The 17,915-nt window shown below is 40.4% G+C and overlaps 1 protein-coding gene across 1 annotated transcript; it reads right to left on the minus strand.

Moving 5' to 3' along the window:
• Positions 1 to 223: 223 nt before the first annotated feature.
• On the minus strand, positions 224 to 17,796 carry LOC102070652 (putative short-chain dehydrogenase/reductase family 42E member 2). The gene is given in 11 exon segments (XM_074553273.1): positions 224 to 1,068; positions 1,271 to 1,344; positions 1,666 to 1,729; positions 2,512 to 2,577; positions 3,623 to 3,763; positions 4,248 to 4,330; positions 4,724 to 4,799; positions 5,171 to 5,289; positions 7,036 to 7,096; positions 7,874 to 7,969; positions 9,827 to 17,796. Coding segments are annotated over 11 exon segments (1,215 nt in total). The 5' UTR covers positions 10,058 to 17,796; the 3' UTR covers positions 224 to 864.
• Between the last annotated feature and the right edge of the window lie 119 nt (positions 17,797 to 17,915).

Consider the following 17,915-nt stretch of genomic DNA (forward strand, 5'->3'; position numbering starts at 1 on the left):
CGATGTGAGACTTCAAGGGGAAGAGAGAGAGGTTGGATTCTCACTCCTGTCTTGGTGCTTGGCTTCTCTGCTCACCCCAAAATGCAATTCCCTGAACACACAGTGTGTGCCAGCACTGCTGCAGGGTTGTGGAGAATGTGACTCCAGAGAGCAGTACCAGCTGGCTGAATTCCACCTTCCCACAAGCTCCTTAAAAACAGGAGGTTCAGTTATTTGGTTCAGTTATTGTTTATTATTGCATTGAAAGGATATATTTGATTTACAAACACACACAGTGATATTTATTACATTTTTACAAAGCTTTAGAACAATACAACTATTTTACATAAATATGATTTTCATTCCTCTAATCACCTATTATTTATAAATCTTTACTTTCTGTATTTTTCCACTGTTTCCCAGCTCTCTGTAATTCCCAGACTAAATGACAGTAGCTGTGGCTTCATCAGAAGAGTTGTTTAGTCACACTTTTCTTCACTGGAGTACTGGACTTGTCACAGCACTGTTGTCCTCTTCTTCCACCTTCTCACCCTCCTGAATTCTCATTTTTAGAAAATGCTTCCCAGCATGAAACATTCCTTAATGAAGGCCCATTAAAACTATTCCTGCACCCATTTGTGGTGACCTCCTTTGCTGTAACACTGTGTTGCTCTTGGAGAACATTTCCTGATACATCCTATGTTTTCACTTTTTTAGTTGTTTTTCGTTTGGTTTTGTTTTTTTCTTTCTTAATGAGGTCAGAGAGGTGTCATCACAGTAATATGAATAACAAAGTCCAGAGTGCTGAGGAATGTACCACGGCCAGATAATTAATACTCAGAAACAAAATGAAGGTTTCTGGAACAGGTGAGTGGTTATTTGGTTTTAGAAGAAAGAAAGAATGACAAAACTTAACAAAATGCCAAAAACAAACACCATTTTAAGGAATGTGCGATCTTCTTGGCAGGTAGGTCTTGTTTTTAGGTAATGATCCACAGAGTCAGCAAATGAGAATTTCTTTGGTTTGTAACCGAGCTGATTTCGTGCCTTGTCAATGCGGAAGGTGTGAGTTACAGTGACACTCCACACCTAAAAGCCAGAAGGACACTTATGGCAGTGACTTTAGTATCCAGTTTTCTAGAACTTGGATGAAAATATATCAACAATGATATTACAATAGAAACAGAACAGAAAACAGAGCTGCAATGCAGGCAATCCAAAGGGTGTATCATGTCCTTAATGAGAATTTGAGTCAGAAACATATAAACATTATATTTTTTTAATTATTTACCTCATTCCTTGTCAAGAAAGGTGTAAAGCTAAAAACTGGCTTTAGTATCAGGTGCAAATATTCCATCACAGCGGCTGTGAAACAGAAATTACTTAATGAGACATCTGGTTAACAATAAACTGAGACAATGCTGATATTATACATCCTGTAATTCCTACTGCCAGAAGGCACTGTTTAATTTATAAAGTACATTATGAGTTTATGAATAACCTTTAAACTTTATCTGCTATAAATAATACCACATGGCACAAGTGATTATTCTCAATTAAAATAATGTTAGTTTAAATAATTCCTGCAATTTGGGCCCCTGCATTTTATAAAACCACTATGTAGCTTCATAGGAATAAAAAAAATCAAACGACCCACAATAATTAAGAACATATTTTATTTTTTACCTGCTACATGAACCAGGAGAACAGGAATATGTATCCAAGGTTTCCTGTAGCCTAATTTTTCAAACTAAAAAGGGTATAAAAACAAAGAATTACAGAGAACTTATACCAAATTGAGGGTGTCAATGAGGCATGAAAAAAAAGAATGTTGACAAAACTTGTATGTAAACTTTTTTTTTTCCAGTTAGTGTTCCTGTCAATACAGATAGTAGGAAATGTAATTGAAGGCCACTACTCATTCTTTGGTGCCCACCTTCCACCCTTCATCTGCAGTTGGACAGTAAAGGGAAGGAAAATTTCAATTTCCAAGGGGGAAGTGAATTCCACCCAGACTGGAATACTGAACTACAGTTAAATTCAGGCCCAGTTTTCTGCTGCAGTCATTTTTCTGTGCTGGCATTGCAGGATCAAAACTTTGGCATGTTCCTAGAATCCCAGCCCAACAGCTCTGAAAATACAGACTTAGCTTCTAAGATGAGATTCTGAATGGGCTTCCCCTCTGTGCTGCAGCTGATGCCAGGCCAAGGGGACAAGCAATGGCTGTGGGAGTCCTGCCAGATGCCAGTGGCAGAGCTTGGGTTTGCTTCATGAAATGCTCTGTCCTGCAGCAGCTTCTGGACCGCCCAGTTAAATCCTCTCAAAGCAATAAGGCCAAACTCCACAGTTACAGGTATCCCAAACTTCCCCTAACACCAGTGGAACTTTGGGATATGCAGAGAAAACAGGACTGAGTTTAATGTTAAGTAATTCAGTAATTTCTGTGCACTGAATTCATTTAGTTGGTCTGGTGTGTCAGTCAGTGACAGGACTTGTGCCCACGTGGGAGCTGCAGGGCTGTGCAGTACCTACCAAAGGCACAATCCACTCAGAGAAGATGACATTTTCACCATCATGGATGTAGTAAGCCTGGCCACTCTGGTAAAGAAGCAGAGAAAAACAGTGACAAAGCTGTGCACAGGATGGCATTTTCTGTCTGTCTCATACCTACCTACCTGTCCTGGTTTTGTGAGCAACACACCAGCATGCACAAGGTGAATGTACCCAGAGGCAGCTGAGGTAACCCCCAGTGGTGGCAGGGCTGATGGTGATTAACCATGCTCTAGTGTACATCAGAGCTCAATTTCCCCATGGAGCTGGAGCAGTATGTTCTTCATGGTGTGCTAGGCACAGAATGACCTTTGTGATTCCCACAGAAGGGGCAGCACTGATGGCATTTAGCAAGCACAGCTCTGAGGATGATGATGGATGAGGAATCTGCCCAGCTCTGAGAACCAGGAACACCTGAGCACCCAGGCAAGCCTGGACTCTGGGAATGGCATCAATCTAAAACAGCTGAGGGGCTTCCAAGTGCTGAACTAACTGAGAGCACATGGAGAGGTGTTCACCTGTGTCAGTGCCTGTTGTCTGTATGTTCCTACCAATGGAAATGCACCTGGGACCTTCAGGAACTGGGAATGAAGCAGCTGCTGCAATGATGTCAGTTCTGTAACGCTTCATGGTCCTCAGACTGGTGTTGCAATTGTGACCAGTAGAACAAAAAGAAAAACCTTTAAAAATTGTCCATTAATTTTGTACATTTGTTCTTGGAATTTTCAGCTCTGAAAGTTCAACTGGAATGCCTCAGAATGGTTGCTCAAAATTTTATGCATGTAGGTCAGAACCTATTTTCAAGATAATAACAGGATATATAGATTTATCTAATGGTGAATGAATGGTATATTAAGCCAGTTAAAAATGCAGTTTCCTCCAGTAACCCAGGAAATTATATCTTTTCAAACCAAACAAAAACCTCATCAAAATATGAGTGAAATGTATATGCATTTGCACTGTCTGTGTGCTTGTGGAGCCACACACCATTTCAGAAAATTTAGCATATGACTTTTTGGACACTCTTTGATCTCAAAATATCAAAAATTAAACCTGTTTGAGAACTCAAGCTAGTGGTGATTATATTGTTTACTTACAGCCACATAGCCTTCTCAGAGGTGAGAGCCTCAGCAGCCAGTAAATGAGCTTGCACTAGATTTCCAATGTGAACCCAGTTCATCTGAACCTTGTGATTCCCAAACTTGAAGTTGAAAAGTCTCCGCTGGATGTTTATCTGTAGAAACAGAAAACATGAGATAATTGCATTATTCCTTTATTATTCAGTATAATCTGATTTTGTCTCAACTCAAATACTTGGAATTTGCTGTATTTGTGTACAATTACAGCACAAGAAACCTGTCACAAGAAAAATCCAACCAGTGGGTGGTTCGGGAAATCAAAGACGGTTGCACTGATAGGCAGTGGAAAAATATAGTGATATTATGTTTTTTGGCAGAAACTAAAGTGCATATTTAAAAGACAATTTCCATTAAATGACAGGGATGCACACCTAGTTCTTTTACCACGACATTTCAGCCTTCCACTTTTCACTGAGAAGCCCAGCTTGGTCCTGACACACAGTTTCCCCATCACCTCTCCCCAAGCTTTCACCACATTCCTGCAGGAATGTTTAGGAACTGCAATCAAGGTACTACCACTTGTGTGATGCCCCTACAACTACTTGTGGTGTCCTCCAGGGCTGACTACAAAACACGTACGGCCACTCGAGGCAGGTGCCGCGGCTCTTCCGGTCCGTAGATGCCCGGCGGGCGCAGCACACACGTGTGGAGCTTGTCCCCTCCTTGGAGAGAGAGCAACAGGTGACTGTCAGACAGCTGGGGGAGCAGCAAAGGGCTCACACACATTGGCTGAATTTCACACTGGCAAAGTTAAGGCTCATTTTGACCATTCTGAGTGGTTCGGCTTCCCTGGAACTTGATTTCGTTTCTGTGCGAAATTGAATTCAGTAGCTGTGGCAGACCTGGAAAACCTTCTTGGGATTCCATGGAGAACCCATTGGACAGTACTTAGAAATTGGTATTATCAGAACAGCTAATTAGCCACTGAAGAGAGGAACAGAAACAAATAAATCCTTATTTCAGTAACAGTATATTATTGATAAGTGAGCAACCAAAGAAAGGAATGCCCATTAGCACTCCTAATGACTGAAAAGCCCCAAATGCTTTATAGGTACCTTTGAGTAAAGTTCCATTAGCAGCAAGAACCATTTGGTCTGCAATTGCCTTGGTTCTGGAATAATGATTAACTTGCTATAAGGAAGCAGAATAAGATAATTATTGAATGTGTAAAGGCAAACATTGTTTATGACTGACAACATTTCAATCTAGCCAGCTCACAGATATCAGCTGGGCAAAACAAAACTAGGAATAGTAAGATTAGTAAGAAATAGCGAGAATTAGTAAATATATCGTTTGTTTATGACAAAAAAAAAAAAGACACTTTAGTGGCACAAGTTTAGCTTCAGAGTGAATTTAAGTCCATTTGTATTTACTTAACTCACTTTTTGTGCTGAATGTACTGAGAACATCCCCAGTGAAACAGCTTCTGCTCTCAGAACAGCCTTTACACAATCTACCCTTTGGAGCAGAGTAAATGCCACACCATCCCATGGACAAAGTACCTTTTCCAGTGGAAAATATGGAACAGTTTCTTCATCTCCTTCTTCAATAGGCTTCCCTCCAAACACCACATTGACTGTACTGGTATATATCAGTCTGGGGATATTTCTTTGTTTGCAGACTACAGTGATACACAAATTATTTTAAAACAAAAATAAAGAGGGAGAAATAGCTGGACTGGCAGATTTAATTTTTGAAAACAAACATTACAATTATAGAAAAAAGGTAATACTTTAATTTTAATGTTACCTTATCATTCAATATAATATTATCTTCCATTCAGCTGTATTTTCATTGAATATGTGAATATTACACATTGTGGTCACCAAATGTTTCATGGTGAACTATCACATCACTGGATTGTAGTCACTGGGTAGAGGAATTATCTTGGTGGGAGGAAAATTCTTCCTTGAGACACCTTTCTTAAAATATGTTCATTTTCCAAACTGAATGCAAAGGAGATGAGTAAGAGCATTTGTTGTGGCGCAGCCCTCGGGGCAGGGCTGTGGGGAGCAGCCACTCCAAGGCCACTGGGTCACCCCTGTTCCATGAGCTGCCTCTTGCACCCCCCTTTGATGGAGCCTGGAGTCACCAGGAGCACAGCCAGCTCTGCCCACGTGCCACAAAACTGCTTTTGTCCCAGTCTGTCCAGCAGTGACAAATGGTGTGTTAACAGGAAAAAACACTCTGCCAGTGTATAATCAGTTGTGCTTGAAGTACAAAGGAAATTAATGTTATTTGCACAACAAAGACTTAATTATGGATTCCAGTCCTATGCAGCCAAGACATTGTAGCTAAATTCTGCAGCATATCTGTCATTGCAAATTTGAATAATGTAAATTTCCTTTTCATTTAACAAAATTCCTAAAGTTGAAGAGAATTAAAATGCAAACTCAGGAATTTTTAGAATCTACAGAAGCAGTCTGTCCTGCTGGTTCATTGGCTCATTTTGAAAATAAGAAATGTTAATTGTTGTAAATATTTGGGAAAAACTACAATAATAAGATGTATTATGAAAATGTAGATGAGCAGGTTCATGCTCCTCCCAGTGTCTTGGTTTGCTGGGAGCCCATGGGAATTTGACACGACATGTTTCTGTGGATTTGGAGCTTGGGGAAGGAAGAAGGCAATATGTGGCAACTCTTCCTTCTAACTCATTCAGAGTTTTACTTGCCTACTATTCAATTTCTGCATTTTTCCAGTAATAACACACAGGCAGCATGAAAATGAGTCTAAATAAAAACTGATTTTGCCATTTTGCAGCCTTTTTTCCCCCCCACTTAGTTTTTGAGGGAAAAACAAAGAGAATGTGGCTTTGGTATTTACAGTACACTTGGAAAATGTTCTTCTGGAATAGAATATACTGAAAGAGATCTACTGACATCTTCCAGAAAGAGTAGTTGAGAATCTGTGTGTAGTAAAAAGGGATCACAGTAAGCAGAAAGAATGGAAGGTTTTCTGTATTAATGTGATAAAATAATAGCTAAATATACTCACACATCTGTGGTGCCTGTTAGCAAATGTTTGTGACACTACAAACAGTACAACAGCTCTCATGTTATTTCTATGAGGAAAGAGGATTACTCTATGTAATGGAGAAGTGTTAAGGCAAAAATCCCCAGTACGTGGAGGAGAGCTTTAGTTGGACTGCCAAGGAACGAAGTCCAGGTTGAAAATCTATCCCAGTTCAAACCAGTGGCAAATCTACCAGCTTTAATGGGACCTGCACACTCAGGTTTCCATCATACTCTGACAGGAGGGAAAGAGCCTCATTTTACTGCCAGATCTCCACAGGAAACATCCAGTTAGAAAGGTTTTTAATTCATTATTTGGATCAGATGCAGAAAAAGAAAATCTAGGTACCTACCATCAATTATTACTTTTGTGCCTCCAACGTTTATGGATTCAATCTGATCTTTGTTTTGAAGCTAGAAATAGAATTTGCACAAGATTGAATTAATCAAACAAGTGACATTTACAATATGATGGTTACAACTGCCAGATCTAGAATAGCTGAGGTCTTTTTGTGATACATGTTACAGTTCTGTCTGACACACTGTGATTTCTGACAGTCCTCATTTTTATTGTCTTGTTCAGTGTATGAGCAAAGAAAGTTGAAAAATGTAAGATAAAGTGCATCTAAAAGGAAATAATAATAATGCTTCAATATTTTGTCACACCCCAGACAATCCATGATATAGAAACAAGAATTATGGCCAGGGGTGATGCTCCCTGAAAGCTTTCACAAGTTCTTGTTCCATGGCAATCTGTCCTGTTCCTAGAAATAAATTAGGAGGTTCATGATTTTTTTGGTAACACCTTCTGTGACTATCTCTGTAATTCAGCAGAACATATTGATTGTGGTCTGTTTCCTCATGACTGAGTTCACAGGAAGAAAATGCATCAGTTTTAGTTTTAGAGCAATGCTGTCACTCTTCTTCAGATCAGAGAAAAAGGCTACACCTTCTTATCTGAGATCTTTAAATTCTGATCTCTTTTTTCTAGAATATTTTGCAGTACATTACTTTCACACTTTGACTTTATTATTTAAGGAATACCTCCTTATTTCCTGTATGGATGACTTGGCCTTTATAACAACTTCTGTCTGATAGAAATATTGTAAAATGACATTCATTGTTATGTGCAGGCAAGTTTTTTTCTTTCTCAAAAATAACCAAAGAAAACTGTAGGAAAATGGTACTTGCTTGTTCCAATCCTGACATTCCACATGCAGCTGCATGGAAAACACAGTCAACCCCTTCACAAGCTTTGAACACTGCTTCATAATCCCTCACATCACCCTGTGAAAGAGAAAAGAATGGATTTTTGACAGGTAGAGCTCCTTACATTCTCTATAGAACTTTATTAACTATGGCTAGTGTGGAAAATCTAAAGGTATTCTGGTCTGTTTTTCACAGACAATTAAACAAAATATTATGAACAGGCAGAAAAAGCAATGACTAAGAATTTTGCCAGTATTTTGTTGCAAAACAAAGATGACTCTTGTTGGCTTCAATTATAATGCGTATTTTCACACTTAGTCCTGCAGCCTCCAGGCTGGCAAAACTTGTTTGACTTGAATGGGAGCAGCCAGTGCTGGAGGGCTGGAGAATCCAGCCCCAGGGACAGTAAATCACAGCAGGAAGGGCTCAGCTCTTTGCCTTGGAATCACCAAATATTTCAAAATATCAGGTATTATATTATTTCCTGCAATGAAATTGATAGAATAACATAGCATAATTGATAGAATAATATTAAGAGCTAATCTAACCAGTCTTTTAACTCTCAACTTTTTTCTCCTAAGGTTGCCAAAGTATTTCACAAATGCAGCTGACTTACCCCTCCAACCCCCAGTGCAGTGCTACAGGAGCTAACCAGTATAAACAATATTAGCCATCCCCAAATCACTGCTCAAGGCTCAAACCTCTGAAGTCCCCTATTAATTCATTTACTGGGACTCCACAGTTCAATTTTCCAGGTTACTCTCCTACACTTTGTAATATTTATTTCTTCTAAATTGATTTATAAAAAAACTCCGTTCTAGAAGATCATTTGTGAGATCTCAAGTCCCCTTTAGAAGATTAAATTGCCATCAGTCCACAAACTTAAATCAAATTATGTGGACTTCTAGCATTAACAAATCAAGCTTATGGTATTTGAATGGTTCTTCAATAATACTTTATCCCTCTTCCATATTCTGTAAAAATTGTTTATGAAATTGAACATAAAACCATCCTGGGTCAGTCAGGATCTGGGTTTAGCCAGAATTTGTGTGACATGACAGGAGCACCCAGAGCGAGCTCCCAGAGCCCAAACCTGAGCACCTGGAGCAGCTGTGAGAGGTATTGGCAATGCATCCTCCACACACAGCAGTGAGCTGTCAAGTGCTGGAGACCTCTTGTGTTCCCCCTTTTTTCAGACACAGTAATTCCTTGAATTGTTCAAAATCAAAAAGAATCAGTGCTCATAAATGGGTGCTGCAGGAAGAGCGTGAACAGGGCAAGCGAATGTGGGGCTTTCCCCTGAGTGCTTTTCTACTCTTGAAGCATTTTCATTCAGAAAATTTCTTGAGCCTAATTTAATTTATCTGTTCAGCAGTTTCCAATGGAGATAAATTTTCATTGAGGCTTTGCACATGCCTTTTACTCACTGCAGGAAAAGCCACATCATTTTGTTTGTACTGAACTGACTCCTCATTCCTGATGGCCCTTCCTTCTTGGACTGGGACATTGGACGATGCCACTCACAGCCTGTAGAGCTCTCCCGCTCCTGAGTCACCTCTTTCCCAGCCTGGAAATCCCAGAAATTCCACTTTCCTCAATCATTCTCTGCCTGGCAGTGTTTGGCATTTGTGATCACTGTTATTGCCCTCTCTTGGCTCTCACCTTTTCCCTTGAAATAATTCCCCTGAGTAGGAACCTTTGTCCCTTCATTGCTCAGTTTCCATGGTGCTGAATGGCACCACCAAGCAGAGCAGCACTGGTGACACTGGAGACACTGGGACCCTGTTTGCCATCCCTTAATCAGGTACTTATGCATGCAAAGACCTTTTAACACAGCTTCTTCTTGTCCTGAAAGGCTTTTCCATCAATGTTTTAATCAAAGGTCCTTAAGAGGAAGCCTTGCTAATGAGCATTAGACATGGAACTCCAACACACCTTGAAAAAATCCGCTCCGCGTGGAATTTCCCATTTGGGTTTGCGAAGATCAAAGAGCACAACAGCAATTCCTGAGCTGACCAGGGCACATCCCAGATTGTACCCCAGGTAGCCTCCACCTCCTGTCACCATTGTCCTGCTGCTCCTGGGAGGCAGCAGCCCTGCAGGCTCTGTCCCCTGGCTCTCGCAGGGGGGGCTGCTGGGGAGCTCTTCCCTGGATCCCTCTGGCATCCCGGCTGCAACAGAGGAGATCTCTTGAAAATTCCTGCATAATGCTTTGAGGTCTGGGTAATTTCAGTGACTTTCACATTACGATGCTCCCATACTAGTTTTATTATCTTAGCATGTTTAAAATTTATAAATTCATCATTTCGGTGATGGGTTTTCTATGTATAATGTTTAATGAGTCTGAATACTTTCATATTCCAAGACTGAGTCTTTTCCTCATATCCCTAAATTTCATATTATATAGAAATGAAATTACAGGATTTTAGAGCCATTATAATTACCTAACCTTAGCAGCTATGATGGCATTTTTTAATACTTGGTTTAATCAAACATTTTATCCTTGAAAGCTCATTAACTTCTGATATATTAACACCAAACTGATGTTATCCTACAAGTCAGGAAAATAAACCAAGACTTTAGATGAGGAATATGAGAAAGGATTCATTCTAGTTTTAAAATCAACTTTATTTCACATTTGGGTCTGTTTGTTTGTTACCATTTTAAGCTTTTCTGGTTATACATTAAATATATTTCATTTTCTGTCCAGTTCTCACTAACTTTTCACCCTATTGTTCTCAGTAGGGCATTCATAGACAGCTAAACCAACAAGGGGCAGAAGAGATAAGCCATCTGCCCTGTGGGTTCATCTAGCTGGGAAAACTGATTAGAATATCATTCTAGGATAACAACTCCATGGTAGTTACCCATCTGTACACCTTGTTCTGTGTTGCAAATTAGTTTTTTCAGCACTTGTCCACAACATTTCATTTTCCCACACAGAAAGTCCCTGTTGTCCTGATTCCATGCTTTTGGTCTTTGCACCAAGGCTCTTACACCCCAAACAAAAATCCAGAAGAAATCTGCAATCATTCCTGTCACCATGAAGTGGGAGCCCAGCTGGGTGCCTGCAGCCTAGTACAGGAGTATGGACCCAATCTCTGCAGATTATTTTGGTTTCCTCACACGAGAGGAGCCTCCCAGGTCAGCACAGTTTGCTCTCAGCCATTCACAGCAGGCTTCAGCGGAGCCCAGGCACAAACGGGGCAGGGCTGGGAGCTGGCAGCTCTGTCACCTCCCAGTGACAAATAATTCTAGAAAAGTAACACAAAATGCAGCCACAGCACACAAAATTATGGACTACTTAACCATTGCTTATTTAGTATTTCATAATTTTGTTTGTGGTATTCTCCTTATTTTATATGTTGGGTTTTAGATTTCAGACACAGGAAAGGACCATATTCTCTGTGCTGTTCCACGGTTCTAACACCAATGTCAGCTCACTCAATTCAGTAAACTGAGTAGCATAACAGTGTAAAACACAAGCTCCTTATGTTGAAAAACATCCTGACATTTCAAAAATTAAAAATAATCCGTGTTTCCAAACAAAATTTAAATTACAACTAATGTCATAGAACTAAAACAAGTATGCTGTCCTGTTCAAGCAAGGAAACAAATTTGTATCTCTAGAGCAGGCTCTGCAGGAGTCTTAAGCCACATTAAATTCTTTTGCCTTCTCTTCTGAGAAAAAGCATCTTATTATACACTGTAAGGAGAAGTAAAGTCAAGCTTATCACATATATTACAAAAAGACATTTGAGAAATGGTATATATTTGAATATTTGTCATTAATATCTTCTTAAGGTTTTAATAAGGTTAAATAATGCATAAAAATGTTTAAAGTTTTCTAGAAATCTCTTCCTTAAAAAGCACTAATAGCATTATTATATTAATCTGCTTCATGGATTTAGAAAATTGTTTTCAAATTTTGAACAAGCAATTTTCTTTTTGAGAATGATTCTTTTCAGAATCAGTATCTTTCTTTTTTCTCTGAATTTATAGGAGCTATTCTCATTTATGAATGTATTCTGCATGATGAGCACAGTCACATCTCACGCAGCACATGCACTGTGAGTTGCTCTTAGCTCCCCGCTGTCATTTCAAATATCAGAAATGTTCTAATTACTTCCCATAAGAAGTTAAAGTCAGACACATCAGGTTTTTAAGAAAAGCTGAAGAAGCAGTCAGTACCCTTGGTGGAATCCTGCTGTCAGTGTCTCCAGGCTTGCTGTGCAGGAGGAGGGTGAGGTGTCTGTGCTGGACAATTCGTGACTCAAGGGCATCAGGTGCTCTGGGCAGGCAGAGCGCTTCACGCCTGCTCAGGCCTTTTGCTCTTCCTGCTCCTCTGTAGCTGCTGCGTGGCCGGGAGCCAGAAAAGGGCAGGGCTCCATTGGTACATCATGTACGTTCCTTTTCAGGAAAAAAAATTTAAAATTCTCCACATCAGACCCTTCTTAACAGGATGGTAGCTCTCACTTACCTGGTAAAAGACACTGCACAACGCAAAGAAACCATTGGTAGCATCATTCTGTAGATAAACTACTGGAGAAGGAACAAAAATCCTGTTTGGCAGCGCTACTCTGCACTTTCATCCTGACTTTTATATCCCCATTCCCAACCCAATTTTGTATTTGCAGACAGGCTTAACTGTGGGCACATGGGTTGTTCTCTGTGAAGGTAATAAACGACCTTGTACATAACAGAACAGGAAAAGGTGATGTAGTGTAAAATAATTCATTTTAAATGAATGATGAATTAATGAAATTATTAATAATTATATATGTGCTCTGTCCTAAGATTTTAAAGCACTTTTAAAACATTTGCTTTTGTGAATTAAACAATGAGAAATCAAAGCAAACATTTTAAAATGGGTGTGTCTAAAATTACGTCTCAAAACAGTAGTTAAGATGCTAAAGAAACACTCCCACATCTAAATATAAATTACTACAATTTTCAGTGTTTGCATGTTAGAAATATCTCAAGTTCATAGGTAACCAGTTGCAATTTAAATGTAATTTAATGTTCATGTGCTGACAAGAACTCAAAATGACACCTAGGCAAATGTATTTTCACATAATGGGTATGTTCTGAAGTCCCTGTCGTTGGCATTTGAACCAGAATATGGAACCTGTCAAATTAATCTGCACTTCTTGGATTGCTGAGTGAGTGACAAGCTCAGCTCACAGGAAAATCCCCAAGAACACCAAACTGTCGGTTTTGAGCTGTCCACAGCCCTGACAGCTTTTACCATTTAATCAATAAATAAAGTGTCCATTCTATCCCTGAACTATTCCAGAACTCCTTCACAAGTCAAAGCAGCTTGTCAGCTTATCCAAGGATATCAATCCCTCACTCTTCAGTGAAATTTAACAAAGAGCATTTTAACTTGGCCTTGGTTTCCACCTTGGCAAGAAGGGGACACCTCAGAGGAGTTTTCAGATCTGGTATTTTGTACCTGTCCTGTTATGTTTATTTTCTTACCTTTAGCAAAGAAGGATGGTCATATTTTATTCAATGCATCCTGCTAAGTATTGCTGAAAGAAACAGAAGCTAAAGTTACAAGGAGAAAAGCTGCTGCACCAAGATTGGAGCTTGCTTTTGGTCTTGAATCACAACTCTATACTGCCTTTTTCTACTTTTTCTCCTGTGACCATTCATAGTTCATGTAGGCACATAGAAACAAACAAAACATCCAGTACTTATAGCAGATGATTGTAAAATACAACAGGAAGGCGCCAGGGAGTTTGTCTGTTTATTTACATGGAGGAGATCCACATTTCTGAAATATTGTTTGGCTTATCAAAATGTTACTCACATCCAGACTGTAAAGTGATGTTGAAATGTAATTGCAGTGTTTTATAGAGGAGCCCAGAGTGCTTACACAAGTGCATTTCAAATCACATGCTGCCAGAGCCAAGCCTGAATTGAGTAAGGAGCATTTGGCATAGGGCAGACAAGACAACATCTGTCCCCAGCAGGCAGAGCTGCTCCCTGTGCTGGCTCTGAGCCCCCAGGGGGGCTCAAACCACAGAAGGCAGAAGTGTGAGACCAGGTCCTGTGAATTCACAGCTCTGCACTCCCAGCCCACACAACAGGAGCCGTGGGGTAACCTGGAGAATGGTTTTCAGGTGTGGAGCATCCTGTGCAGAAAGGAGCCTTTGACAGAGTGAGCAGAGCAGGAGGAGCTCAGCAGAGGTGTGAGTGAAGATGACAGTGGATATTTGCTGTGAGTCTCAGGCAGGATGGGATGTTCTGGAGTGCCCAAGGGCAGAGGAACAGCAGAAAATCATAAGAGACGAAGCTCTCTTATAACCTACTCAAGGACAGGGTTTTGCTGAAATACCTGCCATACTAAAGATATCCTCTCTTCAGCTGACTTACTAAAAATTTCTGCATCTAAGCCCTAAATGAGTAGAATTGTCCAGGCTTGCTGTGTTTGAGCTCCTGCTGGTGCACTTGCTCACATGCAGATGCCCATCAGAGGCAGTGCCTCAGCTGTGAGCTCCGAGTGCTGAGTCCCTCTGCAGCCCCAGAGGTCTGGGCAGAGCTGTTCCAGGCTGTGAGTACTTCTGACTAAGGGAACTTATCTCTCTGTGACTACAAAAACAACCACCCTCATAACAAGGATGTCTGGAACAGCAGAGAGCTGAGAGCAGGGAAGTGACAACAGTAAGATATTCACTCTTTATGTGAGAGAGGACAGAAAATTTTGAAAAGCATTTAAATCAGGTCTTGCAATGGTAATTGTTAATGGAAGAGTAAAAGAATAGAACTCTCCTCTAATTATGTCTAGCTGTGCTTAGAATTTTTAGTCATAAAGGTTAATCATGGGATATGAATTTGGGAAACAGAATATTTTTCATATAACCAATTGCTACACATTGGTACATATCAAACATTTCTAAGGCATGAAGTCATCCTTAAGAAAGTTTACCAACACAATATTGACACAACAACAACAAATGCAAAGTAAGAACCAAACTGTTATGATAACACAACATTCTTCACATTCCTTGCTAAGTTAGAGCTGTAATTCACAGAGGCAAAGCAACTCACCCATGCCATGCTCCAAGTCCTGGCCAGAAGGGAAAGGAAGATGCAGATCCTTGTTCCTTGCTGCAAAGCTAAGAGATCAGGTTCTTCTTAAATCCCTCCATTCTTCATTAACATACATAAATATTCTCACTCTATCCTTCCTTTTTCCTGTTTCTTTGTGTATTTGTGTCACAGTTCTGCATATTTCAGTTTCCTCATGGAAGGAATAAAGCACACATAAATACAGCCTTGGAACGTGCCCCATTAAATGCTTTTCAAATGACTTTGTTCTCATTCCCTTTGCATTCGTGGTTACTTTGCATGTTACACAGATTGATTTACAGGTCAAATGAAATGATAACTCTGAGCCTGCATCGCCAGGTCAGGATGGAATTACAGGAAGAAACAAAGCAACATCTCACAGCAGCAACCAACATCTCTGCATCAGCCCTTGGGTCTTGTTAAAGAAGAGGACAGTTTATGCAATATGTGAAGGGAAGGAATACAAATGCATCATAAATAAAAATACTGCATTACATTGTACTGAATAAAGGCACATTTCTATACAATTAGCAGGGATCACAGCTTGGCTTGCTACACACAGGAATCACAGAGACAACAAAAGTGTCAAACAAACCATACAAATGCATCTTTGAAAGAAAGGATAACACCAATTCCAACAGGTTTGTTATTTGCTGGTTTTTCCTTTATTTAGAAAAGCCTTGGTACCACATTAGGAGTGGCCACGGTGACAGAGCAGCCCATGTCACTGAAAGGAGATAAACTTGTGGCTTACAAGGTCTGCCTAAGCTAATTATCGAATTCTGGGGAGGGTTTGAGATTCTAACTGATGAACTCTCATGTGGTATCAGTCAGAGGTATCAGACTCCTTATAAATTACTTCTGCTAGCACATTGACTATCTCAAACCTAAATTATCATTATTGTAACAGAGACAGGGAAGAAAAAGGGTATTTTCTGATGCTGGCACATTTCTGGAATTGCATTTTCCCTTCTTCCTATTACTTATTTATTTATTTAAGCTAATCAGCAAGCAAATATCTCATAAGCATCTGAGATGGTTTCACAAAGGACCAAAGTTCAATGGAATGAAATACACATCTGATATACATCTGATTTAGATGCAGTAACGTGATTCCATGAAAATTCCAGTGACTTAGTTGTATTAACACATTTGGGTGCCTAAGTTCTTGGAAGTTTATAGTTACAAATCTAGATAAATGCTGACAGTAACAACATATTTATAAGGCACAGAGAAATTCTTACTGAACAGAATTCTGAAGGACACAACACACAGAGCCATCACCTTCCTTTGAGGCAGCATGAACTGCTGGGGGTGACTCAAATCCAGGCATATTTGGATGGAGGAATTTGTCACTATGCCAAGCTGTCCTTATCCTCAAAGCTGTCCCCTGAGGCTGCTGTGGCTGAACCATGCAGGAAGGAGTTCCTGAAGGGCCAGTCCTTGCTAAGGGTTATGAACACCTGCACCAGTCAAACCTAGCTCAGCAGCTGGAAACTGGAAATGGTGGCAGCACATCAGCTGCTCCACACAGAAAGCACCACTCTCCTGAAGGGGGCTGCACACACAACTGGTTCAGCCATTTGTCTTTAATTCACTGCTCACAAATCAGCAAATTCAGTGAGTCACAGCAATGACATGACTTACAAACTAGCTGGCAGAAAAATATGCATTAGGTCAATCGTAGAACCCCTCATTTATTGTGTCTTGAGTACAGTGGGCTGCATTCCAGCAAGCACAGAGCAGGAAAGCAAATGACACAGAGCTGACAGAGCCCCACTGCAGTCACTGAGTGAGTGTTACTCAGGTCAGCCCCACTGAGGCAGCTCCTGAAAATGCCCTCCTGGCTGAGCAGGCAGGATGGGAGTTTCCAGGCAGGTAGCAAGGAGATGGAATCTGTGTTTTGAAGGAAGGAGCTGCTCTGGGAGGTGGCAGGGCTTGAGCAGCCTGTGAGCCCACAAGGCTTTGGCTGCACAGGCTGAACACACAAAAGCAGGAAACTTGGGTGGGGTGTGATGGCTCAGTACTGTCATCCCTGACTGTTTTACAGCTTCCGTGCTTACACAGATCCTAATATCAACATTTGCTCCTTACTTTTCATTGCATTTCCTTGAACAGGAGGCTTGGAAGCCCTTGGCTCCCAGCACCAGCAAGGAGAGGGCTCCTGAGCTCCCCACACCTGCTTGGAGTGTGAGCTGATGCTGAGGGGAAGCAGGAAAGGTGCTGTGCTCTGCCCAGAAACAAACAACCAGTGCAAGCCAAGAGAAACAGCTCAGTGATGAGCATTGATGGAGGCTGCCCCAAACTGGGGTTGCACATGCACTGACAATCAGCCAGTGGAGACACTCTGTAAATGCAATTGTTCTGATAGAGTAAAACCTCTGAACACCAAATATTGTACAGGAGGGGAAAGGCTCTAAATGAGAGCTTTGAGCATTGCAGTCCAACACAACAGACTGAAATATTCTGATGTTTATCCACATTTGCAAAATCCAACATGTTCATTATAATCTTACTTTGCAAAGAGCCTCTGATATCATTTAACATCTGCAGAAGTGTGTTTCCTTTTAAGTTCTTTTAAAGTACTTTTATAGGAATATATGACTCTATGCTACAGAACTGTGACATTTCTTAAATCCTCCAAGAAACAAATAAACTCTTTTTGGCAATGCAGAAAGCTCATCCTTTCTACCTGGATTTACTGTTTTAACATTTCTGTTATTAGAAATCCTCATTTTATCAGTGATCATCATCTATACTCCAAAGAGAAATGTAACCAATCCTATTAATTTACAATTAACATTTTTCATATCAAATCATCTCAGCAGTTACACACATCCACAAATAAAATCACAGAGTGATGCACAGCACAAAGCACCAGTTCAACTGCAGCATTCTAGGAAAGGCTGGCACTAACATGGAAGGCAGGAGTCACCTGCTTCAGAGC

This window comes from Zonotrichia albicollis, chromosome 16, assembly GCF_047830755.1.
Source record: "Zonotrichia albicollis isolate bZonAlb1 chromosome 16, bZonAlb1.hap1, whole genome shotgun sequence".
Taxonomy (NCBI): Eukaryota; Metazoa; Chordata; class Aves; order Passeriformes; family Passerellidae; genus Zonotrichia; species Zonotrichia albicollis.